The sequence below is a fragment of the Melanotaenia boesemani genome, chromosome 3, assembly GCF_017639745.1.
Source record: "Melanotaenia boesemani isolate fMelBoe1 chromosome 3, fMelBoe1.pri, whole genome shotgun sequence".
Lineage (NCBI taxonomy): Eukaryota > Metazoa > Chordata > Actinopteri > Atheriniformes > Melanotaeniidae > Melanotaenia > Melanotaenia boesemani.
The window spans coordinates 12,866,844-12,892,816 of record NC_055684.1 but is presented as its reverse complement, the minus strand read 5'-3'; the positions used below and the strand labels follow the sequence as shown (position 1 = coordinate 12,892,816).

At 46.7% G+C, this 25,973-nt stretch overlaps 1 protein-coding gene and 1 long non-coding RNA gene across 2 annotated transcripts in view; both read right to left on the bottom strand.

Moving 5' to 3' along the window:
- The window catches only part of LOC121636430 (transcription factor 7-like 1), a 92,661-nt gene extending 70,872 nt beyond the window's left edge, over positions 1–21,789 (bottom strand). Inside the window, exons 1-2 of the mRNA XM_041979939.1 lie at positions 21,584–21,789; positions 19,466–19,592 (exon numbers count right to left, since the gene is read on the bottom strand). Coding sequence (XP_041835873.1) covers positions 19,466–19,549 — 84 coding nt within the window. The 5' untranslated portion in view covers positions 19,550–19,592; positions 21,584–21,789. The remainder of the gene's footprint in view (positions 1–19,465; positions 19,593–21,583) is intronic.
- Positions 8,356–16,743, bottom strand: LOC121636309. Its single transcript, XR_006009714.1, has 3 exons — positions 16,665–16,743; positions 14,029–14,030; positions 8,356–8,366 (listed from the first exon to the last, which is right to left on the bottom strand). It is a non-coding gene; the product is annotated as an uncharacterized LOC121636309 (long non-coding RNA).
- Positions 21,790–25,973: the final 4,184 nt, after the last annotated feature.

Genomic DNA, 25,973 nt, shown 5'->3' with positions numbered 1-25,973 from the left:
GTGGACACGGGCTGTAACTTGGTGATTTATGGTCCCAGGAGGCTGAAACTCGCTGGGGGTGCTCATGTATGTCCCCTGAGTGTGTGGTATGAGTTTCAGCCCGATATCTTCATAAATGACCAAGTTACAGCCTGCGTCCACGTCTAATACTTTCCATTATAAGTCAGGTGGGGTTCGTGGACAGAGGCTGTTACTCAGTCATTTCTGGACAGATCGACCTGATATTGATATCATACACTCAGGGGGCTCAACTGAGTCAGCCTACCAAGTTTCAGGCCTCTAGGACCAAGTATGACCAAGTTAGAGCCTGCGTCCACGAACCCCACTTGACCATACAATGTAAAGTATTAGACGTGGACAGAAGCTGTAACTCGGTCATTTCTGGACAGATCGACCTGATATTGATATCACACACTCAGGGGGCCCTTCTGAGCCAGCCTACCAAGTTTCAGGTCTCTAGGACAAAGTATGACCAAGTTACAGCCTCTGTCCACGTCTAATACTTTCCATTATAAGTCAGGTCAGGTTCGTGGACAGAGGCTGTAACTCGGTCATTTTTAGAGATATCGATCTGGGAATGATATCACACACTCAGGGGGCTCAACTGAGTCAGCCTACCAAGTTTCAGGTCTCTAGGACCAAGTTTGACCAAGATACAGCCTGCGTCCACGAACCCCACCTGACCATACAATACAAAGTATTAGACGTGGACAGAAGCTGTAACTTGGTCATTTTTAGAGATATCAATCTGGGAATGATATCACACACTCAGGGGGCCCTTCTGAGTCAGCCTACCAAGTTTCAGGCCTCTAGGACCAAGTTTGACCAAGTTACAGCCTTCGTCCACGTCTAATACTTTCCATTATAAGTCAGGTGGGGTTCGTGGACAGAGGCTGTTACTCGGTCATTTCTGGACAGATCGACCTGATATTGATATCATACACTCAGGGGGCTCAACTGAGTCAGCCTACCAAGTTTCAGGCCTCTAGGACCAAGTATGACCAAGTTAGAGCCTGCGTCCACGAACCCCACTTGACCATACAATGTAAAGTATTAGACGTGGACAGAAGCTGTAACTCGGTCATTTCTGGACAGATCGACCTGATATTGATATCACACACTCAGGGGGCCCTTCTGAGCCAGCCTACCAAGTTTCAGGTCTCTAGGACAAAGTATGACCAAGTTACAGCCTCTGTCCACGTCTAATACTTTCCATTATAAGTCAGGTCAGGTTCGTGGACAGAGGCTGTAACTCGGTCATTTTTAGAGATATCGATCTGGGAATGATATCACACACTCAGGGGGCTCAACTGAGTCAGCCTACCAAGTTTCAGGTCTCTAGGACCAAGTTTGACCAAGATACAGCCTGCGTCCACGAACCCCACCTGACCATACAATACAAAGTATTAGACGTGGACAGAAGCTGTAACTTGGTCATTTTTAGAGATATCAATCTGGGAATGATATCACACACTCAGGGGGCCCTTCTGAGTCAGCCTACCAAGTTTCAGGCCTCTAGGACCAAGTTTGACCAAGTTACAGCCTTCGTCCACGTCTAATACTTTCCATTATAAGTCAGGTGCAGTTCGTGGACAGAGGCTGTAACTCGGTCAAACAAGGTCCCAGGAGGCTGAAACTCACTACGTGGACTCAGGGGAGTCCCCTGAGTGTGTGGTATGAGTTTCAGCCCTATATCTCCATGTTTGACCAAGTTATAGCCCGTGTCCACGAACCCCACCTGAAATTGAATGGAAAGTATTAGACGTGGACAGAGGCTGTAACTTGGTCAAACAAGGTCCCAGGAGGCTGAAACTCACTAGGTGGACTCAGGGGAGTCCCCTGAGTGTGTGGTATCAGTTTCAGCCCGATATCTCCATGTTTGACCGAGTTATAGCCCGTGTCCACGTCCTGGAACTGTAACACAATGTCCAATTCCAGGTCGTGGACACGGGCTGTAACTCGGTCAAACATGGTCCCAGGAGGCTGAAACTCACTAGGTGGACTCAGGGGAGTCCCCTGAGTGTGTGGTATGAGTTTCAGCCCGATATCTCCATGTTTGACCAAGTTATAGCCCGTGTCCACGAACCCCACCTGACTTATAATGCAAAGTATTAGACGTGGACAGAGGCTGTAACTTGGTCAAACATGGTCCCAGGAGGCTGAAACTCGCTGGGTGGACTCAGGGGAGTCCCCTGAGTCTGTGGTATCACTTTCAGCCCGATATCTCCATGTTTGACCGAGTTATAGCCCGTGTCCACGTCCTGGAACTGTAACACAATGTCCAATTCCAGGTCGTGGACACGGGCTGTAACTCGGTCAAACATGGTCCCAGGAGGCTGAAACTCGCTGGGTGGACTCAGGGGAGTCCCCTGAGTGTGTGGTATCAGTTTCAGCCCGATATCTCCATGTTTGACCGAGTTACAGCCCGTGTCCACGTCCTGGAACTGTAACACAATGTCCAATTCCAGGTCGTGGACACGGGCTGTAACTCGGTCAAACATGGTCCCAGGAGGCTGAAACTCGCTGGGTGGACTCAGGGGAGTCCCCTGAGTGTGTGGTATCAGTTTCAGCCCGATATCTTCATGTTTGACCAAGTTACAGCCTGCGTCCACGAACCCCACCTGAAATCGAATGCAAAGTATTAGACGTGGACAGAGGCTGTAACTCTGTCATTTTTAGAGATATTGATGTGATATTGATAACACACACTCAGGGGGCCCTTCTGAGTCAGCCTACCAAGTTTCAGCCCTCTAGGACCAAGTATGACTAAGTTACAGCCTGCGTCCACGAACTCCACCTGAGTCCCAATGTCAAGGTATTAGTCGTGGACGCACATTTTCAAACTGGCCTAGCTCGGTCATTTTTAATGCTAGAGACCTGGGATTTCAATGAGGGGTTCCTGGGGGCCTTGGGAACACGTGGGTGGTGATGAAACAAAGTCAAAGTGTTTTAAAACTTGGAACACTTTGAGGTCAGTTTCCATTGGCGGCCATGTTGTTTACATGTGTGTAGAAGCCTGTCGCGTTGCGCACGCACGAGTTAGCTTCACCCTCCCAACGCACACTCGTAGGGCATGTCCTTAGGGATTAGTGACCCGAGTTTGGGGTCTCCAGACCCTTCCCGGGCCCAGATATTTAGATGTGTGTTTCCTCCCATACTTTAACATGGAGGCCTATGGAGGCCTGTTTTCTGCAGTGCTGGCGTTCGGCGCACGAACGACTTAGCTTCACCCTCCCAACGCACCCTTGTAGGGCATGTCCCTGGGGATTACCGACCCGAGTTTGGGGTCTCCAGACCCTTCCCGGGCCCAGATATTTAGATGTGTGTTTCCCCCATACTTTAACATGGAGGCCTGTTTTCTGCAGTGCTGGCGTTCGGCGCACGAACGACTTAGCTTCACCCTCCCAACGCACCCTTGTAGGGCATGTCCTTAGGGATTACTGACCCGAGTTTGGGGTCTCCAGACCCTTCCCGGGCCCAGATATTTAGATGTGTGTTTCCCCCATACTTTAACATGGAGGCCTATGGAGGCCTGTTGTCTGCAGTGAGAAACGGGCTGGCGTTCGGCACAGGAACGATTTGGCGTCACCCTCCCAACGCACCCTTGTAGAGCATGTCCTTGGGGATTACTGACCCGAGTTTGGGGTCTCCAGACCCTTCCCGGGCCGAGATATTTAGATGTGTGTTTCCTCCCATACTGTAACATGGAGGCCTGAGGAGGCCATTTTTCTGCAGTGAGAAACGGGCCGGCGTTCGGCGCAGGAACGATTTGGCGCCACCCTCCCAACGCACCCTCGTAGGGCGTGACCTCAGTTTGCACCGACCCGAGTTTGGGGTCTCTAGCCCCTTCCCGGGCCGCGTACGGCCCCAAAAGGGAGCTCGACCTCTCTGACCCACAGTTTAACATGGAGGCCGGGTCCGGGAGTATAAAACGGTGTGGCTTTTCGCACAGGAATAACCTATCGCCACCGTTCCACTTGGCCCCGGTAGAGCTCGACCTCAGTTAGGACTGATGCGATTTTGGTGTCTGTAGCCTGTTCGGGGGCCGCGTGGTACCCCGACGCAGAAGCGACCGTAGTCGTCTATGGGGTTTTCATGGAGCGCTTTTGGGGGTCCTGCGCGGCCCCCGAGGGTCCGAGAGGCCCCAGATTCGGCGTGGGCGTGCGCCTGGGCCTCCTCTACAACTCCTGAAAGTTTCGGGGCGCGCAGCGCCCCCGAAAAAATCTCCCCCCCCCTTTTCACCCCAAAAAAACCTCAGGGCTTCTTCTGCTCTAAGAGTCTGAGAGGATTTTTTGGAAAGTTTTTGAGAGGGGGGCAAAAAATTTTCGGCGCGCCGCGCCGCGACACAGGCGCGATATGTTGTTCGGGGGGCCGCCCCGCACGCGTTCCAGGCGTCCCCGGGCCGCTGCGACGCACGGCGTGCCCGCGGGAGGCCGTCCACGTGTCTATAATAATGAATGGGCGTTGTCGGTAGGGTACCGTCAATGGGAAATGCATTGGACGTGGACGCTGGTTTTTTTGGACAAATTTTGTGCAATTTTCACCAAATTTGGACCGCTGGCCCTTTCTCCAAGTCCCCTGTCAGAATCCCAGAGCTGGGGGCCCCAAACCCTCCCCGAGGCTACTTCCTTTTCCGAGCGTGCTAGCGTCGCCGCGGCAACGGCGGCCCGCTCGGCACGTCCCCCCGATGACCCCTGTCCGGTCTGACCCCGATAGGACCCAGAACCAAAAAGTTATGGCCTTAATTTGTATGTAGGTCACAGGTCAAATCAATTAAGCATTGGAAAATGCTGTGAATCTTGCTTTGGGGGCATTTTTGAAGATATTTGACCCCTCGTATTTCGGACCCCGAGGGTCCGATCCGTCCCAGATCGCCAGGGGACGTCGTGTGGGACTCGGGACACCGGACGGACCGCGTTTCGCGCCTTTGCGGACACGCTTTAATATCTCGGCCCCGGGGGGTCCGGGGGGCCCGGCGTTTGGTAGGCGGCGTCGGGGGGGTGCCCTAAACGCGAATCAAACGTCAAACCGGACCCCGGACCGCTTTTGGGCAAAAGTTGCTCGGATCGAGCTGCCGTCGCTAGGGGGCGCTCTCGGGGGTCCGCGGGAAGCACCCTGCGAAGGGCGGCCTGATCGGAGCTTTTTTGGACAAAATTCCAGTTGGTGTACAGAAATTCCAGTTCGTGGACACGGGGCCCTCCCACGTCCAACACAGAGTGTCCAGGGCTAAAATTCCAGTTCGTGTACAGAAATTCCAGTTCGTGGACAGGGGACCCCCCCCCCCCACCTATTGGGACCCTTCCCGGTGGTCCGGGCCTAAAATTCCAGTTCGTGTACAGAAATTCCAGTTCGTGGACAGGGGACCCCCCCCACACCCCCGCCGCACCCATTGGGACCCTTCCGGGTGGTCCGGGCGTAAAATTCCAGTTCGTGTACAGAAATTCCAGTTCGTGGACACCGGGACCCCCGCCGCACCTGTCTGGGACCCCTCCCATCGAAAGCCGGTGGTTCGAGCCTAAAGTTCCAGTTCGTGTACAGAAATTCCAGTTCGTGGACACCGGGACCCCCGCCGCACCTGTCTGGGACCCCTCCCGTCGAAAGCCGGTGGTTCGAGCCTAAAGTTCCAGTTCGTGTACAGAAATTCCAGTTCGTGGACACCGGGACCCCCGCCGCACCTGTCTGGGACCCCTCCCGTCGAAAGCCGGTGGTTCGAGCCTAAAGTTCCAGTTCGTGTACAGAAATTCCAGTTCGTGGACACCGGGACCCCTCCCGCACCTATCTGGGACCCCCCCCACACCTAAATGACAGTTGGTGTACAGAAATCCCACTTCGGGTACAATCGCTCATCGAGAGTCATTGACCGTGGACACATATCCAGGTTCGTGTCCGAAATTCATTGCACGTGGACGCAGTTCCAGTTCGTGTCCCAGATGGAGCGTGAGCGCCCTCTAATGGCCACGTCCACGTCTATTACCTGTCCGAGGACACGTCACGAAAAGTCGGGTTTGCGGACATGACGAAGGCTTCGTCACCGTTTCGTGGACGAAAGCGTCCACGTCCTGGAAAAGCCCATTCATTTCGTAAGGGAAAGTGGCAAAAACGGCCAAAATTCCCTTACCCTGGCAATGACCCGTGCCCATGTGCGGCCCGCCGCCTCCCGCTCGGAGCCCCCCAGCTGCACCCCCAGGTAGTCAAAGGGGCCCGACTGCACGCGCATCAACGGAACCGCTGGCACGGCCAATGCCGGACCGAAATAGGACACGCTGGACTTGGAGAGATTCACCTTGGCGCCGGAACCGGCGCACGACTGCGGCTGCTTGCACGCAGTGACGGAGCGGTTGCGTCTCCTCGACCAGCGGCGGTGCGAGGGTGCGTGTGTCAGGGCCCGGGCCGGCGCGATGGTGGCCGGTGAGCGCTCGGTGGCGTATTTTCTCAGCCTCGAGAGGCGTCGGCAGGCCAGGCAGGTGGTCGACGCGGTGTTGGACAAGGGAGGCGAGGTGGTGTCGGAGCAGGGGGGCATCGTGGCGGCGGTTCATGCCCACTTCGCGGAGCAGTTTGCCGGTGAGCAGGGGGATCTGGCTGATCCCTCACCGTTGCTGGCACGCTTGTCGCGGTCGGTTTCGCCTGGGGACCGTGATGCCATGGATAGGGAGATCACGGCATCGGAAATCGAGGCGGCGGTGGGGGGGTTGGGCCGGAACAAGAGTCCCGGGGCGGACGGGTTGACGGCCGAGTTTTATCGGGCATTTCGGGCCCAGCTCCTCCCGTTGCTGCTCGTGGTGTACCGCGGGGTGACTGGCGGCCTTGCCATCCCGCCCTCCTTCTGCGCCGGGGTCATTAAGCTTTTGTACAAGAACAAGGGTGATCGCCAGACTCTCGGCAATTACCGGCCTATTAGTCTGCTTAACATGGATTATAAGGTCCTGGCCAAGGTTTTGGCCAACCGCCTGAAGGCGGTCGTGGCCACGATTGTCCGACCCAGCCAGGCGTATGGTGTTCCCGGACGGTCGATTTATGACACCATCCTGGTGGCCAAGGAGGCCCTGGCGAACCTGGCCCAGTCCGGGGGGGTCTTTGCGAGCCTGGACTTCGAGAAGGCGTTCGACCGGGTGGAGCACGGCTTCCTGTGGCGGGTCATGGGACGGCTGGGGCTCGGGCGACGGTTCATCGGGTGGGTGCAGAAGTTGTATGGCGCTGCAACTAGCCGCGTGAAGGTGAATGGGTGGTTGACGGAGGCCTTTCCTCTGCGGCGTTCCGTCCGGCAAGGCTGTCCGATGTCGTCGTTGCTTTTCACGGTGGCTATGGAGCCGCTGGCGGCGCTAGTCGATGCCGACGTGGACATTCGGGGGTCCGTTTCTCCATCAGGGCGGCAGGTGCGGATCCTGCAGTACGCGGACGATACATCTCTTCTGGTGTCGGATGTGGCCGGTCTTCGGCGTGCTCTGGAGCGCGTGGAGGAGTTCTGCGCCGTTTCCGGCGCCAAGGTGAATCTCTCCAAGTCCAGCGTGTCCTATTTCGGTCCGGCATTGGCCGTGCCAGCGGTTCCGTTGATGCGCGTGCAGTCGGGCCCCTTTGACTACCTGGGGGTGCAGCTGGGGGGCTCCGAGCGGGAGGCGGCGGGCCGCACATGGGCACGGGTCATTGCCAGGGTCAGGGCCGCGGTGGGCCTGTGGCGGATGCGGGCGTTGGGCTTTCGGGGGCGTGCAGTTGTGGCCAATGCACTGATCGTCACGCAGGTGTTCCATGCTTTGCACGTCCACGCCATGTCGGCGGGGGTGCTGGCCACCTTGAATCGTCTCCTGGCGACGTTTGTCTGGAGGACGCGACGGATCATGGTGGCGCGCGCCACAGCCGTGGCCGACTACCATTTGGGCGGGCTCCGTTTAGTTGACATTGAGGTGAAGAAACAGGCATTTCGGGTGCGTTTGCTCGCCCGCTTCCTCCGGGACCCCGGGGCACTTTTCTGGCATGGGGCTCTGGAGCGGGCGGTGGGTGCGTGCGGCGGTCATGGGCTGTTTAACCTGTGTGGGCTGTTCCCACGGGCGGCCATGGGCCGCCTAGGTCTTGGCGCTTTCTGGGAGGAGGTGCTGGTGGCCTGGCATCGGTTTCGGCCCCTCCTCCGGGCACGGGTGGGTTCCAGGGAGGCGGTGATGCGGCAGCCGCTGTTTTTCAATCCAGACCTTCGCCACGACGGGCGGGTTTTTCAATGCGCGTCCCTGCACCGGGGGGGTGTGTGCACGCTGGCTGAGTTGCTGGACGACAGGGGGGTCCTGGATTGGGTCGGGGTCGTCGGGAGGTTGCGGCGGCTGGGGATTCGGTTCCGGGCCGGCGTGGTGAGGGCGGTGTGTGACCGGCTGGTGGTGGCTCTGCCACCGGAGTGGGTGGTCTGGGCACGTACTGGTGCGGGGTCGTTGCCGGCCATGGACCCCGTGCCGTCCTTCCAGTTGAGCGATGGCTGGACGGCTACGTCTTTGCTCGAGCTCCCCACACGTGGGATCTACCGTGCTTTGCTGCAGCCGGTCGTGAGAAAGCCGGCGGCTCTGCGTCGATGGTCGATCTGGTTCGGCCCCATTTCGGTCCAAGAGGTATGGGGGTCCATTACGTGCCCGTTTGTTCCCCCGGCATGTCTGGACACGGACTTTCGGCTCCGGCATCGCCTCCTGTATACGTCCGTGGTCTTGCATCAGCTCGATGGGGCTCGGTGGTCTCGGGACTGCGCTCGGTGCGCAACGGGTCCTGAGACACTTGAGCATCTCTTCCTCACGTGTCCGTTGCTAGCTCCGTTCCACCGCCGTCTTCGCCACCTGTTGGTCGCGCGGTGTGGGCTGCCTGTGGCGCAGGCCGTGCGTGATGCTCCCCTGCTGTTCGGCTATCTTTCCAGCGCCCTCCCTGGTTGTAATACGCGTCTGGTTAATTTCGTTCTGGCCGTGGCGCGGCACGTGTGGTACGTCTCCCGGAATCTCGTGCTGTTCGAGGGGCGGCGCGTAGAGCCGTGGTGTTTTTTCCGACGCTATGTCGCTATGTGCCTCCATGCATTGTTCCGAGCGGACTACGAACGGTTTCAGGACGTCTTCCTCCAGGGCAACACCCTTCTGTCTGTGTCAGGACGGCGCCTGGAGCTCTACTTCTAGCCATTGTGTGGGACTGTGAGGCCGCTGGTCCTTCCCTGTTGCATTCCTGTAGTGTCTGTTTGATTTGTGTTCTATTGTTTGTGGTCTTCGGGCTGCTGTGATGTTTTGTACTTTTTCATAATAAAAGATAAAAAAAAAACACGCCCGATCTCGTCTGATCTCGGAAGCTAAGCATGGTCGGGCCTGGTCAGTACTTGGTTGGGAGACCGCCTGGGAATACCAGGTGCTGTAAGCTTTTGCACCCGTCTCTACAAACTGCAGAGGGCGCAGCTGCTGCAACAAACAATTAAACACCACACTTATCTTTAAATTGATTCACTCATCATTCATAATACACAAACAAAATACAAACAGTCAGCCTTCCTTTCATGTCAACCAACTAGGAAATCTACTTGGACTAATAGGGAGGAAAATTCCTGAGCTCAGTTAAAATGCTTAAAGTTCACAATAGATCAAACAGTGACATCACACAGTAGCTGGTGCAAAGAACATACACAGATCAAAAGGTGACATCACACAGATGAATATGACATAAAGGTGGAACAAAGATCAACCTTTTGATCTGTGTATGTTCTTTGCACCAGCTACTGTGTGATGTCACTGTTTGATCTATTGTGAACTGTAAGCATTTTAACTGAGCTCAGGAATTTTTTTTTTTCTGTTAGTTGTTCGTATTGTTCTTTCTCATTGCCTGCTTTTAATCTGCTAGGACCTAAGTACATTTTGTTTCATTATGTACAAATGTGAATTGTGTTTTACCACAAAAAGTTTTTTCTTCGCCAAACTAAGTAAGTGAATGGTGGATGACTGTGCACAATGTATGTCAGGTACCTTTGAAATTAGATAAGAACACACAAGTTAATTTGCCTCCTACATTGCGATTTGACCTGCGATGTGACTATTGCGCACAAATATATTGCGATGATGCTCAAACGATATATTGTGCAGCCCTAGTGGTAGTGCAAAGTAAACTTACATCGGAATCTTCAGCGTGCTGCAGATCGCTGCAATGGCTGCTTCTCCTTGTTCTTTCACAATCCGTACAATCCTCTCAACAGCATAGAAGAGAGAATTCCACCTTGTAACAATAAAAAAGGATACATTATATTTGTATAGTGCTTTACATCTGAAACAGATTGAAAGGGTTGAACACGTCTCAAAATGCAAAGTGTACCTTGTTTCACAAGGCCTCAGGAGCTGGAGTTTGCAGTGTTCTTCAATTATCTCTGTAGCTGAGGTGGATCTGCTGCTCTTGTTCCAGAGAGCCTGGCACTTTGCAAACGATGAGCGAGAGAGCTTTATGTAGATCCGGTCTTCATTCACTGCTTTGACATCAACTGTTGCCACCTGCGCATATCAAAGGACCGTGTTGAGAATAAGTGTTCAAACTTACATGTCATCCCTTGAATCCATAAACTCAATCAATCATCCACCAGGTTCAGAAGATGACAGGCACAGCGATGGTGCTTTGGCAGTTGGTATTCCAGGCCATCATCCTGCTCCAGCAAGGGGCCGGCTTCAACAGCCTCCATCGTGATCTCTTCACCATCCTCCTCTCCTTATTAATAAAATATTAATTAGCATTCAAGGGTGTTTTTCAAGATATCCAAACACTTAATAGTTATGTCATCTTCACAACCAATATGATGCAACACTCACCTGATTCATCTGGCTCTGCCCCGAATGGTTCTGCATTGTTGTTTTCATCATCGACACCGTACACTCTGAAGGCTTTCAGAAAATTGGACCCACTATCTGTCGTTGTACGCACAATCTTGTCTCTGATGTTGAACTCTAGACAGACAGACGGGTAAAAAAAGGCATACAGATACGACACCACAGGAAATTTGATGATTGCACACATTAACAGTTAAGAATCCAGATATTCAGAGTTAAAGGCAAAGTATTAAAATTAATGAATGAATGCAGATGTGACAACAAGCCTAAATATTTAAACTGGATTGGACTCAAGGAAAATGCTACTAAATCTTCCAATAGCCTACATACCTGTATGGATCTTAGTCAGAGCATCTGCAAGTGCAGTGACGTTGTGTGGTCCTTTCAGCTGCTTGCATGCTAGTGCAGCAGAGCACGGCTGCAGACTTGTAGGATGTATCCAGTGGGCTGTGACACCAATGAAGCCCTTTCTGTTTGCTGTCCAGCAGTCAGTGGTGGTCCCTATGAACTCCACATCATGCATCGCCGCCTTGAGATTCTCTTTCATCTCTGTAGTTGCTTTGTCAATTCTGCTCTTCATGGTATTGTGAACCATGACAGATGCGTAGGGTTGGAGGTATTTAATTAGACGTTGAAAACCCTGTTCTTCTACAACACTCAGAGGGTGCAGGCCATTAACCACAAAATCAACAAGACGCTCATCCACACCTTTCTGTGTTACACGAGGTGTATCCCACAGTTTCAGCTGCTTGGGTGTTGCTTGGTCATTCGGATCTTCCTCATGCTTCCTTTTCTGAATAGCTAGCTTGGTGTACTTCTCCAGGTATCTCTCGTGCTTTCTCTAGAGGGGCAAATGTTGGAGAGCCATAGGATACAAAGAGAGTCAAGTGATACAAATGTTTGTCAGGGCAGCACTGCCTTTAGCTTATAATGTTAGCCTTATATCATCACCAGCGGTGCACACAACAATTTTGATCTGGCTCTCAAATGGGGGCGCTGATTTTTTTCATCTATGAGTCATGGGTCAGATAGTTTTTCTAATAAAATGTGATTCAATACAAAATTTGCATTTAAGTAAAATATACAGATTAACATTTGACTTCATAAAATGAAAAAGAACCCCCCCCAGTTTCACTATAACTTTACTGCTGTTAACAGTACTGTTTGGCTTTTTTGAATTGTAACAGCAGCACCACCTACCTAAAATCATTTCCCCAGACAATGTTTGTATCCCTAAGAGCAAGAACATGAATTCTAATAGCAATACCGTCTGCACAGTAAGATGTTAGGTATTCGGATGAGCGGTCTAATGTTAGCTTAGCTAACCTGAGGTTTGACGGACTGTTCTTGAACGCCAATATTTCCTGGGGTTTTGGTTTGCACAAGATACAACGCATTCGCCAGGAGTTGCTTTTAGCACCAACAAACTCAAAAAGCTCTTTCAAATAAGGCCATGGGTGCAGCTCCCCAACAGACTGCTCCTGTGACTGAGCGCGATCCTCACCGTTGTCCATTTTGTGCAGCTGCTCAAACGTTGGTGGTGTAACAGGTGTGGGCGCGGAGTGGCAGACCTGCTCTGACACACACACAATACGCGCACACTTGTATGCACACCCACAAACAGAGAGACAGGCGGCCTCTCCTCCTGCGTCTTTCAAAACCCAAAACAGTCCACGCGCATTGGTGTCGTGGTGCCATAAAAAAAAAAAGTAACTAGCCTTTTTGGGAAAATGTAAGGAGTAGAAGTACCGATATTTATGTTGAAAATGTAACTGAGTAAAAGTAAAAAGTCATCAGATAAATAAATACTTGTAAAAGTACAAAGTACCTGAAAATCTACTTAAGTACTGTAATGGAGTATTTGTACTTCGTTACTTGCCATCTCTGACTGACACTGACAGCAAAGAGTATTATGAGAGCTGCTGGTATGGATCAAACTCACCAGAACTAAAGGAGAAATGGCAGGGAGCCAGATGGACTGTACTGTTGATCATGAGGCTCATGGATCAATACTGAAAGTTCTTGGTTTAGTGTGGAGACCAGCAACTGACGACTTTGTGTTTGACCCCAAAGGTTTGCACATGATCTTGAAGCAAAGGGAGAATAGGAAGAGAAGAGTCCTACAATCAGCTGCTTGAATATTTGACCCTCTTGGATTCTTGACCCCTTTCACTGTCAGAATAAAGTATCTGTTCCAGGAAATGTTGGAGAGAGTGCTGAGATGGGACGAAGAGCTGCCACCTGATCTCACAAAGAAATGGCAACAGTGGTGCTCAGAGCTTCCTCAGCTACACCAGCTGTCCATCTCAAGGTGGTACAAGACTGATGTGCAGCCCCAGAACAGTCAAAAAAACACAAGTAGCTCAAGTGAAAGGGCTTACAGTGCAGTTGCTTATCTGCAGGGAGAAACCAAGGATGGAGCAATGACAACGAGCCAAGCTGCATCCAAGTACCAGTGTTATGCCTGGAGAGGTATACAGGGTGTGCAGAATTATTAGGCAAGTTTTATTTTTGAGGATTAATTTTATTATAGAACAACAACTATGTTCGCAATGAACACAAAAGACTCATAAATATCAAAGCGGAATATTTTTGGAAGTTGGAGTGGGGCTCTTTTTAGTTTTAGTATCTTAGGAGGATATCTGTGTGTACAGGTGACTATTACTGTGCATAATTATTAGGCAACCTAACAAAAACCAAATATATACCCATTTCACTTATTTATTTTCACCAGGGAAACCAATATAACAACTCAAAACTTACAAATATACATTTCTGGCATTCAAAAACAAAACAAAAACAAATCAGTGACCAATATAGCCACCTTTCTTTGCGAGGACACTCAAAAGCCTGCCATCCATAGATTCTGTCAGTGTCTTGATCTGTTCACGATCAACATTGCGTGCAGCAGCAACCACAGCCTCCCAGACACTGCTCAGAGAGGTGTACTGTTTTCCCTCCCTGTAGATCTCACATTTGATGAGGGACCACAGGTTCTCTATGGGGTTAAGATCAGGTGAACAAGGAGGCCATGTCATTATTTTTCTTCTTTTAGACCAGGGCTATTCAATTCGATCCTACGAGGGCCGCAATCCAGCAGGTTTTCCATGTATCCCTGCTTCAACACACCTGACTCAAATTAATTAGTCATTGTTCAGAACTTGATTGGCTGTTAGATCCATTTAATTTGAGTCAGGTGTGTTGATTGTTCGAGGATCACGCCTCAAAAGCTTGGCAATTTTAAGAGTGCTGCATCCCTCTGCAAGACATCTCACTATTTTTGACTTTTCAGAGTCCGTCAAATCTCTCTTCTGACCCATTTTGCCAAAGGAATGGAAGTTGCCTAATAATTATGCACACCTGATATAGGGTGTTGATGTCATTAGACCACACCCCTACTCATTACAGAGATGCACATCACCTGATATGCTTAATTGGTAGTAGGCTTTCAAGCCTGTACCAGTTGGAGTAGAACAACATGCATAAAGAGGATGATGTGGTCAAAATACTCATTTGCCTAATAATTCTGCACACACTGTAGTAGCTTAAAAACAGTGTTCCAGGTGACAGTCTGGATAAGGAGATTCAGAACACACGTAGCAGTACAAAAATGTGTGATTAACTGAAAACAGAAGAGTTGCAAGGAGCAGAATACTATTAGATCAAGGTGACTCAGAGTCAGAGCTTCAGCCAGGAAATCAAACTTCTGAAGGCTGATTCTCAACACTGATTCTAAAATGCCAGAGCTAAAACCTTTTCTGGTTGAAGATGAGCTGCTCGGTGTAAGAGGTAGGCTTCAGATTTCTGATTTCACCTACAGAGAGAAGCATCCATGGATTCTGCCTAACAAAAACAAGTACGCAGAAGTGTTGGTTCTGTATCAACATGAGAAAATAATGCATGCAGGTGTGAGAGACACTTTGGTGCAAGACAGAGAGAGATACTGGATTATTAGGTCAAAACAGCCGGTACGTCAAGTTATATCACGGTGCACATTTTGCAAAAGATTCAAGGCAAGGGCTGGACAGCAGGTCACTGCTCCTCTCCCAAGAGACAGGATAACCGAGTCACCACCATCTGAAATCACAGGTGTGGATTTCGCTGGGCCACTATATGTGAAGGAACAGCGCTCCATGAGGAAATCTTATGTAGCTTTGTTTACCTGTGCAGTAACAAGAGTGTACACTTAGAACTCGTCTCTGATCAGTTCACCGACAACTTTCTGCTGGCACTAAAATGAGAATAGGATTGTGCAAGGCGATCTCCTCCAACAGTGCCAGAACATTTAAGAGAGCGGATCAAGATTTAAAGAACTGTAGCAGAGCATCAAGTCCCCTCAGCTGCAGGAGTTCTTCTCAGAAAAGGCCATCTCTTGGCGATTCATAGCAGAGAGCGCTGCCTGGGGTTGTGGCTTCTGGCAGCGTCTTGTGTGCTCAGTCAAATACGTCCTGAGGAGAGTGCTGAGGAGCGCAAAGCTCAATTTTGACATACATTTTTTTAATAAAACTTGTGTTATTATTGTTTTCAGTAATGACTGTTTTTCAGTAGGAGGAAATGACAAGGAGATGGAGATATGGACAAAGATTAATGACTACTTTCTGGAACAGCTGGCGAAGAGAATACCTGTTGGACTTGAAGTCAGCCCATCGCTGTGAGAAACCGCAGCCCCCTATGCTGAAAGTGGGGGATGTGGTACTCATAGGAGAAGACAACACACCAAGGCAATCCTGGAGGCTGGGAAGAATCAAGAAACTGTTTCCAGGCCGTGACGGTGTTGTCATGCGCTGTTCGCACCCACACTGGGACTGTATTAAGAAGACCTGTTCAACTGTTATTTCCTTTTGGAATTTTAGATAAACTGTAGTTTATCGGCGGGGAGGATGTTGTGACTTATTTGAAGAAGAAATGGTTTACATTAGTTTTGATAAATATTTGGTCATTCATGGTGTAATTCATTCAGATGTTAAATGTTTAAAAGGGATGGAAGAATTCATTTCAACCTGATTCATTAGTGAAGAATTAACTTTAGAGTTTGAGACAAATTTAATATGTTCTGATTCTTGTGTTAACATGAAAACTTCATTACCCATCATGCGTTTGAACTGAGTGCTGCCCCCGCTAGTTTGGCGCAAAAGGTGTGACATCAGAAAAAAAAAAATGGAGAAGTTGAGCGTAATAGTTTCCCTGTAACATGTTCATAAAAATTGTTCACTAAAGTTGATGTTCGACTGCAAGCCGGACTGTCGTGTCATATGTTTTTGATGTGGTTCAGTTGAGCTGCAACATAAAGTGGTCAACATTGTATGCTGTAGTGATAGTTTTACTCACAAATCCTTCACCTTGTCCTGCCATGGAGACACTCAGTGATGGGGAGGTGATACTTTTTGTACAGCCATGTTCTCTGCACTGGATAACTGGGGGGGGAATAAGAAACCACGGTGAAATAAGTTCTGTTTTGTGTTGCCTCCATCAACTGAGACATTTAGACAGTGAAATACTCATTGCAAACGTGAAACAAAGTCTGCTACATTACTTACACGACACACTTTTCATCAGAAGCTTCCTCGATGGCATTGACAGGACACCTGTAGTTTCATGCTCCTTCAGACTTTGCAGGGTTTTCCTCATCAGAAGTGGCAGTAAGAACTGACCACTCTCGTCCATATTAGTGGGGACCTGCACAGAATGAATATGAATAAACACAATGTTCAATGCTTTAATCTCTGTGTGACATTTTATTGGTTAACGGAACTGAACATAATTAAATTAGCCGTGTGGACATGTTTCCCCAAAGTATTCAAATATTTTCACTTTGAGGAGGGCGTGCAGCATGCTCTGCTTGATTGTTACAGCGACAGTAACGAGACATTACAAGCTATAACAAATCAGCTGCTGGCAACTAACTATGGAAAACACAACAGTGTTTATCAGAAGCTAAATCTAGCTCAAAATGGCATGCTTGCTGCAAACTGTTTAGCACACATTTTGCACAATGCCACAAGATATGCGGCTGGCAACTTGGATCCGGACATTGAAAATGTTGGGTTAAAGGTGTATAGCCATTTTAGCATCTCAGCCAGTAGAACAGCACAGCTGAGGGAGTTTTGGGAGTTTGTAGAGGTGGGTGAGTGCAACCTGCTGCGCCACCTCATAACAAGATGGCTGTCTCTGCTGCCGTCTATCCACCCAATGCCAAAGTGTTGGAAGCCCCTGACCAGTTATTTTCACAGCCTGAGTGACCAAGAATGGCCAAAGAGTTTGTGGAAGTGCTTTGCAGAGGACAGCACTCAGTGTCTGAGATGTACTTCCTCTTCCTCAGTCACATTCTCAAGGTGTTCGCAGACTGCATTCAAGCACTTAAGGCCAAATCATTCAGCATAACCTCTGTGTTTATAGTGATGACTGAACTTAAAGGGAAACTTGGGAGGAGGCTAAAGGACAATTTTTACATTTAAACATTTAAACAGGTAACTTCTGATTTGGCAAAGAAATGTAAGGTTGATTTCATTCAGTTCTATGAAAGAGCAAAGAAATATTTGAGTGAAAAGTAGGGCTGCACAATAAATCGTACAAAAAAATATTGCGATCTCGATTCACACATTCATGTGATCTCATTTATACACACAGCGATTCTAAAGCATTTTATATCATGATCTGTATCACAAACGCTCCTAATTTCCTCCCGGATATTTCAAACGTCCCCAAACGCAGCGCTGCCGTTGCCTCCTCCCTCAACCAGTGGTAAAGCGCCATTACAACACGTGATTCAGTGGAGGAAGCCCACCTGCAAGCCAGTGTTTGGAAAGAGTGAGCATGAGTTAAAGTGGAGCAAAGTCTGCAGGAAGGAGGTTTAAATAATTAGCAACGAAAACCCAAGCACTAGTGGCGAGTCACCCCCTCACCCGAACCGAACTCGTACCCAAAAGAGATTTGCATTCGGCAGCGGTGTGGAAGTATTTTGGATTTAAGCCAGATGATGACAAACAGCGTGAGTTACATAGTAAAGCGTGTTTTGCCCTGGTTGCAGAACCGCAAGGAAACACCACAAATCTCTACAGTCGCATTAATCACATACAAAGCAAGAAACACTGACAGATGTCAATAACCGGACTGAACCTTATACAATGGATTAAATTTATAAATTTATAAAAATTTATAAAACGGGTGTTTCTCATCCTTAATTGTGATTGGCTGAGCAGCGTTCCATGCCGTGATAAATTGAGTGTAACCCACACATAGACCCGGTAAGACCTCATCACAAAATATTCCTGCGCCAGTGTCAACGGGCGTAGCGTTGCCTAGCAACCAATAGCTCTGAGCGCAACTTACCTGTTCCGTTGTAAATTGTTTTTACAATTGCTAAAAAAGAAAAGAAATGTCAGACTTTGTGGTAAATTTCGATTTGCTGGATGGCCTGAGCCTTGATGAGTGGTTGGAGGAAATGGACAAGGGAGAAAAAGAAGATAGGAGACACGCTGACATCACTGAAGAGGATATTGACTATTTGGAGACGTCGAGAAATGAAAAAGCAACGGTAAAACAGACAATGTGGACATAAATCTGACAGTTCTCTCCAATCGTATTGGCATCTGAATTTTGACGACAGAAGATTGTGGAGCAACATCCTTGCCTCTGACAGCGGCACAACAGATACGTCCGGGCAAAAACGCACCTGTCCTGAAACACAAGCCTCCATCTTACCTCATAAAATTGGTCATTATTTTAACAACTGCACCATTGGAAATGTTCAGCTCAACATTAATGAGCCCAAATAAGATATATCACTGTGTTTTTTGGTTGGCCACCATCCACTTAATCTGACGTGAAGGAGAGAACACATAGTTCTCAATTAGTTTTATTTGCAATAAATTATTACTTAATTTTCCTCACTGCTATTTATTATTATTATATATATATATTATTATTATTATTTTTATATTAAACTGCCAATAAATTGTTAAATTGTTTTGTGTATGTGTGTGTTTCTTTAATTAAATTTATATTTTATAAGCAATATGAAGGGTAACCGTTTTATAAAAGCTATAAGCCCCTTGAATCCGTGGGTTACAGGGATTTTACAACGGCGGAGGGGCATAAGGCCCGACCCCTCCGCCGTTGTAAAATCCCTGTAACCCACGGCTTCTCGGGGCTTATTGCTTTAATATATATATGGAGAGAGAGAGAGAGAGAGAGAGAGAGAGAGAGAGAGAGAGAATGTGTGTATTTTAAATCGTCTCCACGTGGAAAGTGGCAAGGCAGAGCTGCAAACTTGTCAGCTTCGCGTTGGAGTGCACAGACATGTACAGGAAATTTCTCTCAAACAACAAACCACTGGAGGCTGCCAGGAAAGGCCAAAAATATCAAAAGTAGACCTTCACATCTTTGGAGAGTACAACAGAGTCATACTATCTCATGGGTTTCATTTTTTTGTTTTCTTTTATCCTAGCTTTGTTGAGTCTTGAAAATAATCCTCCTTTTTGGTGTTATGGAAATGGCTAGCTAACAGCGAATAACGCTAGCAAGCTAGCTAACAGTGGCTGTACAGTTAGCATTACCTTAAACCCAGAAACTCATATATAACTTTAGTTTTCCTTAAACTCGTGATTTCTCAACCCGGACATAATATCATTGTACTAAAAGTAATAAAGACTTCTTACTGAAGGATCGTGGAGCAGTCGATGAGTCCTCCATCTCTGCTTGCCGGAGTTTGTCCTTGTGTCGCGCCGCGAACATGGCGCCATCTACTGGCTTGAAGTAAAATCAGCATGCAGCCTATCCTGGCTGCTATCAGACCACAGAAGAGATGGAGAGAGAGATCTGGATTTTAACTCTTGCCTTTTATTTTATTTGATTAATATTGAGAATCAGCAGATTTATTTCATCAGTGTCTGAAAGTAGAATTCAGGAAAAAATATGCTTTTCTTGGCCTTGGTTAAATAACAACATATGTGATAAAGTGTATGGTGAAGGGAATACTAAGAAAAATTCCACCATTAATGAAGTATTTTTCATTTCATACTTGCCATCTAATTATTCCTTTTTTGTTGCTGTTGTTCAAGAAGAATAAACATTAAATTTAATCAGGTAAAAAGTCCTGATTTCATTTAGCCCAACAACTGTGTTAAAATGTCCTGCACATCAAGTGTGTCAAACACACATTTTCATCCTTACATGTAAAAGTGCAGAGATATTCATTTCTACACTTAAGAAATTCTTAAAACTACATCAAGTAAATATTTGACAAAGAACATGGCAAATTATACAAATTGACAGGATTTAGTGACTAAAACAAAACAAGTATCTCTAACTTTTATACCGAGAGAATATCATGGAAAGAGTCTCAGTCCCGTTACAGAAGCAGAAAAAAGGATGACATTCGGGTGTTTCAAGACAAAGCCGTGACAGACTGTGTCTTTATTCATTTCACGGTGTTACACTTAAACTGACGTTACGACGTGTAAGACTCGGAGCTCAGAACAGAAGGAGGCCAGTAAACAGCAATAAAACTCGGATTCATATCGTGTAAAAAGTCATTTAATGTTTGCAAACATGGCACTTGAAAATAAGGAAGTGTAAATTGGTTTATAACATAACCTGGAAGAACATAACTCACCGTTTTACACCGTGACGGTAATAAATCACAAGCATTAAAAAGCCTGTGCCCGCAAAAAAACGTCTGTCATTTTTGGCTCTATCCAACTTTTATATACAGCCTGTGGTTGTTACCCACAAAGTCTGTATTACATTATGTAAAACTTGCGGAGAAGAGAGAGTTTGAGGTAAGGCAAAAAAAAAAAAGGCTCAACTGCATTCTTAGCTTAACACAGCTTATGTCAGTGTTGTCTACCGGGTATACTATCATTACCCTCTAGGGGTATAACCGCTCGGTACCGACTCATTTTTTTATGCCACACACAACTGATGTTCGGTAGCGCGCACTGGCGGCAGCTGGTGGCTCCCACAGAAATAGCTTCTGCAATGCAAGTTGAGCACCACCAAACTCTAGACCGCGAGCGCTATTTATAGGCCTCTACGCCCCTAGCGACTGTGAAACGGTGCCGATTCAAAAAATTTTAATTTCGACATATTAGACCATCTTACGCGAGTCTAACCCGGAGAAAATGTGAAAAAACAGCAGGATTAATCAGAAAAATATTTTCAACACTTAACCCGCTCAGAAAAAGCCCACTTTTGTAGTACTTTAAATTCCCCATGAGGCCTTGCGGTACTTACCCGGAAGTAAGAATTGAACATTAGGGACAAAATATCATTTTTTATTTTTATTTTGAAAAGTAGGTATTGACAAATAATTTCCATGGTGAGGTAAAGTTTGGTCAGGCAAGGCTTCCGTTTCCTCTGCTTTTTGTGTGTGCGTGTGTAAATTACTTCCAGTTAATTTCGATCGAACTGATCAAGCGAATTAGCCGGCTGGCTAACAAGAAGACAAACTTCTCTTAATTGACAGTTAAAGGCTTATATTTTGCAGGCCAGTCGCAACAATACACCTTCAAGAGTATGAAGTCGAAATAAAATGATATTTGGCACAAACATGACAGCGAACATTTACGTTGCCGAGCTTTTTACAATGGCCTTCAGCTTCATGCGTGCAAAACAAAGCTCGGTGCTGTTCTTCTGGCATATTACTAACACAAAGCAGAGAGGGCTCAGTCAGCAGCAACACACAGAATCCAGCATAGCCCTATAGATAGAACAAATATTACAGCTACAAACATAAGCTGCATTCACGATGTTAACAATACAAGCGTTTTCCTTACCAGTCTAGAAAAAATTCTGCAAGCTCAGCATCAGATTTCTGTCAATTCACAGCCCAAAGGCTGTCTCCAGCGAGGAAAGCGGCACAAAAATGTCCTGTTTGGGGTTTCTGTTAGCAGTTTGTCTGCTACTGGCCATCTTCTCATCTAGTTCTGTTGGCTTCTAGCCAGAACAGTTACACGACTCATGTCTATCTAATAGAACAGTGTTCTTTTTTGTTTTTTGTTTTTTTGGTTTATTAACTGAAATATCCTGTCCTCAATTAAAACTATCTCACTAAATTTTTTTATTATTATTTGAAAGCCCCCAAACTTTATTAGAAGTAATTGAATATATGATAATCAGACAATGAGTTAAAGGACAGTTTGACGTTGTGACCACAATGAGGATCAAAGCCGCGACCTTCGGATTAGAAATATGTAATTCTGCCTAGTAATCAGAGCCGTTGTTCTTCTTTCTGCGCATGCATTTGGAGATATCTTTTAGGTATTGAACCACCTGAAAGTGTAACCAAGTCTTTACAGGGCCATATAGATGCATATGAATTCTTTGTGTGTGTGTGTGTGTGTGTGTGTGTGTGTGTGTGTGTGTGTGTGTGTGTGTGTTTTAAACTGGTTCTTTCTTTCTTTATTTGTAATAATTATGTAAATATTAAACCGTGTATGAGGTTTTTAGTTTTTCCAAACATAGCAGATTCATGTTTTCAAAATGAGATTTGTTTGATAAACTGTTTCATTTGACTGCTCTCTGTCTTCATGGGTTGGTTCCTCTACAGGAAGACTTCATTTCTAATTTTGGATGTGTCTCTTAGGCCTTTTGTAAAAAGGTTTTCTTAAAACTGGACCTGACTGAGTAGCCAGGACATACACACGTGGACAAATTTGTTGGTACCCTTCGGTTAATGAAAGAAAAACTCACAATGGCCAGAGAAATAACGAATCTGACAAAAGTCATTCTAAATAAAAATTCTATTAGATTTAACCTATGAAAGTCAGACGTTGCTTTTCAACCATGCTTCAACAGAATTATTTAACAAAATAAACTCATGAAACAGGCCTGGAGAAAAATGATGGTACCCCTAGAAAAGACCTAAAATAATGTGACCAAAGGGACATGTTAATCCAAGGTATGGCCACTAATTAGCATCACAGGTGTCTACAATCTTGTAATCAGTTAGTGGGCCTAGATATAGGGCTACAGGTAGTCACTGTGCTGTTTGGTGACATGGTGTGTATCACACTCAACATGGACTAGAGGAAGCAAAGGGAAGGAGTTGTCTCATGAGATTAGAAAGAAAATTATAGACAAGCGTGTTAAAGGTAAAGGCTATAAGACCATCTCCAAGCAGTTTGATGTTCCTGTGACTACAGTTGCACATATTATAAAGAAATTTAAGATCCATGGGACTGTAGCCAACCTCCCTGGACGCGGCCGCTGGAGGAAAATGAATGACAATTAAAAGAGACGGATAATACGAATGGTAACAAAAGAACCCAGAAAAACTTCTAAAGAGGTTAAAGGTGAACTTCAAGCTCAAGGAACATCAGTGTCCGATCGCACCATCTCTCACTGTTTGAGCCAAAGTGGCTTAATGGGAGACGACCAAGAAGGACTCCATTGCTGAAAACAAATCATAACAAAGCCAGATTAGACTTTACCAAACTACATGTTGACAAGCCACCAAGCTTCTGGGAGAATGTCCTATGGACAGATGTGACAAAAATGGAACTTTTGGCCAAGGCAAATCAGCTCTATGTTTACAGACGGAAAAATGAAGCATATCAAGAAAAGAACACTGTCTCTACTGTGAAACATGGAGGAGACTCTGTTATGTTCTGGGGCTGCTTTGCTGCATCTGGCACAGGGTGTCTTGAACCTGTGCAGGTACAATGAAATCTCAAGACTATCAAGAGATTCTAGAGAGAAATGTGCTGGCCAGTGTCAGAAAGCTTGGTCTCAGTCACAGGTTATGGGTCTTGCAACAGGACAATGACCCAAAACACAGCTAAAAACACCCAAGAATGGCTAAGAGGAAAAACACTGGACTATTCTAAAGTAGCCTTCAATGAGGCCTGACCTAAATCCTATTAAGCATCTTTGGAAGGAGCTGAAACATGCCGTCTGGAAAAGGCTCCCTTCAAACCTGAGACAACTGGAGCAGTTTGCTTATGAGGAGTGGGTCAAAATAGCTGCTGAGAGGTGCAGAAGTCTCATTGACAGTTACAGGAATCGTTTGATTGCAGTGATTGCCTCAAAAGATTGACATGTTCATTGTGATGATCCAACACATCTTTGATTCAGCATCAGTGTAAAAGAGGGCACCAGCAGCCACCAGGAGAGCAAGATGAGATCCAGGTGGAATCCACGACCTTTGCCGCAGTGTCTGCGGTCAGGGGCACCTGGTAGCTCTCAGCAACCTGAACTACTGTGTGAATGGCACTCAAAGTGCCAGCCAGGCAGTAGCTGGAGAAGTGCACTTTCATCTGTGAATCAGTTTTGCATGTTAGGGTTAGATTACCTCCGAGTATTAGGTCTGGAAGTTGGAAAAGAAAAGGGAACCACCTAACACACCCCCACATCAGAGCTGAAGTCAACTGCTGTACTTGGGACAAATGAGGCATCTAAGTGATCATTAATGTTATCAGCATGAAGGATGGAAAACTATCAGAATCCAGGAAAAGAATGACTTCATCAGACTTCTCCAAACTCATGAACAATTTTCCATGTATAAGTGGAATCAATGTGAAAAGTGACATCTGCATCTGTAGAGAGATGGCCTGTTCAAGTCGGCGCCACAAGCTTGGACGTTTTGGCAGAAAGACAAAAAAGAAATGAAGAAAAAATGGAATGAGAAAAAGAAATAATAAACAAGTAAAATAATAATTATACATAAACATTACAAATAAAATAAGAAGACATCAAAGAGGGTTGATCAGTAATCAACATGAAGAAATCGTAACAAGAGCGTAACATGTTGCTCACCCAAACTCACATTGTTTATCTTGCAGGGAATGCACACATGCCTCATGCCCAAGACCACAAGCAACCAGCTTCATTAAAGATAAAATGATGAAGAAAGTTGTGGAAAAGCAAACATTTTAAAGTATATTATCATCACCAACAGGAACATATCGACCATTTGCCTTCACATCGCATGCTTGTTCCTGTTATTAAGACAGAACAAATCATTATAAAACAACCAAATTCTTTTTAGACTGAATTCTGAAGTGGCATGCTCTGGCATCAACCCTGTGAAGCCGGTCAGCACATGCACCTGTATACATGTTGATAATTGGCACACCCGCACCAGTCCCTGTCATCCTCTGCCCTGCCAATCATTCACATCTGTTCCCAATCTTCTCACCCTGCCACATGCACTCCAGTCATTCACCACAGCAGTCAGTCCCCAGATTGCTCATCAGCCACACCTGCACCCAATCTCCTCTCCCATTCCATATATACTCCAGCACCACAGTCATTCCCTGTCGGACTTAGGTTTTCACTCCAGCATGGACCTGTCTTCTCTCCATCTCCTTGTGTAAGGATGTCCAATCAGCCCTCCCACTGCCTGTCGAAGTAAGACAATTCCTTTGTGTTCCTAGTTGGAATAAAGTTCTGTTAAACGCTTCCTCTGTCTCTGTGAGGTCCATATGTGAGAACAATATTCTCCACCTGTAAAAGTTTATTAAAAATGTCAAATGGGTCAATGTCATGTTTGATTTAGAAATGCATGTGCACGTATTTGGAAAAACATTAGTGTCATTGTCTTTTCCTGTAGACAGTCCTGCTCATCAGGAAAAGAAAAGGTGTATTACGGTTAACAGCATCAGACTTGGCAGCATTATGAAACACAGCGATCAATCCCTCATGGAAGATTTGCAAAGTGTCCTAGAGGAGATCCTGCTGGAAGGAAAAGTTACACTCGTCTGTGTCATCAGGTCGGGTCGGGTAATGGAAACACAGCTCCTGTTAAATATGGAGCTCCTTTAGTGTTAGGGATCTATCTTCTTCTAAGCAATTTATTTATTTATTCGTCCATTATTCAGACAGATTTCACAGGATCCTTAGTTCACGTGGTAGAAGTATAGATCAGGTATTCAGTTTGTATTCTTAAAAGCAGAACAACATGCATTTTTCTGTTTTTTTTTTTTTTTTTCTGTGAGCAATGCTGAAATTTTCCACTTTTTAAAATTTGTCTTTAGTGTTTAAGACTGTGATCCCAAAGAGCCACGTTATCCATTTAATTTACCAATGAGCCATGATCATAGATCAATAACAAAGAAAATCATTCCAATATCGTATCTGGATGTGACGGCAAAGAACCTCTAAAATTCCCACATGGCACGTTATGGTTCACACATGAGGCCACGGGTCAGAGTTATTATGCAGCCT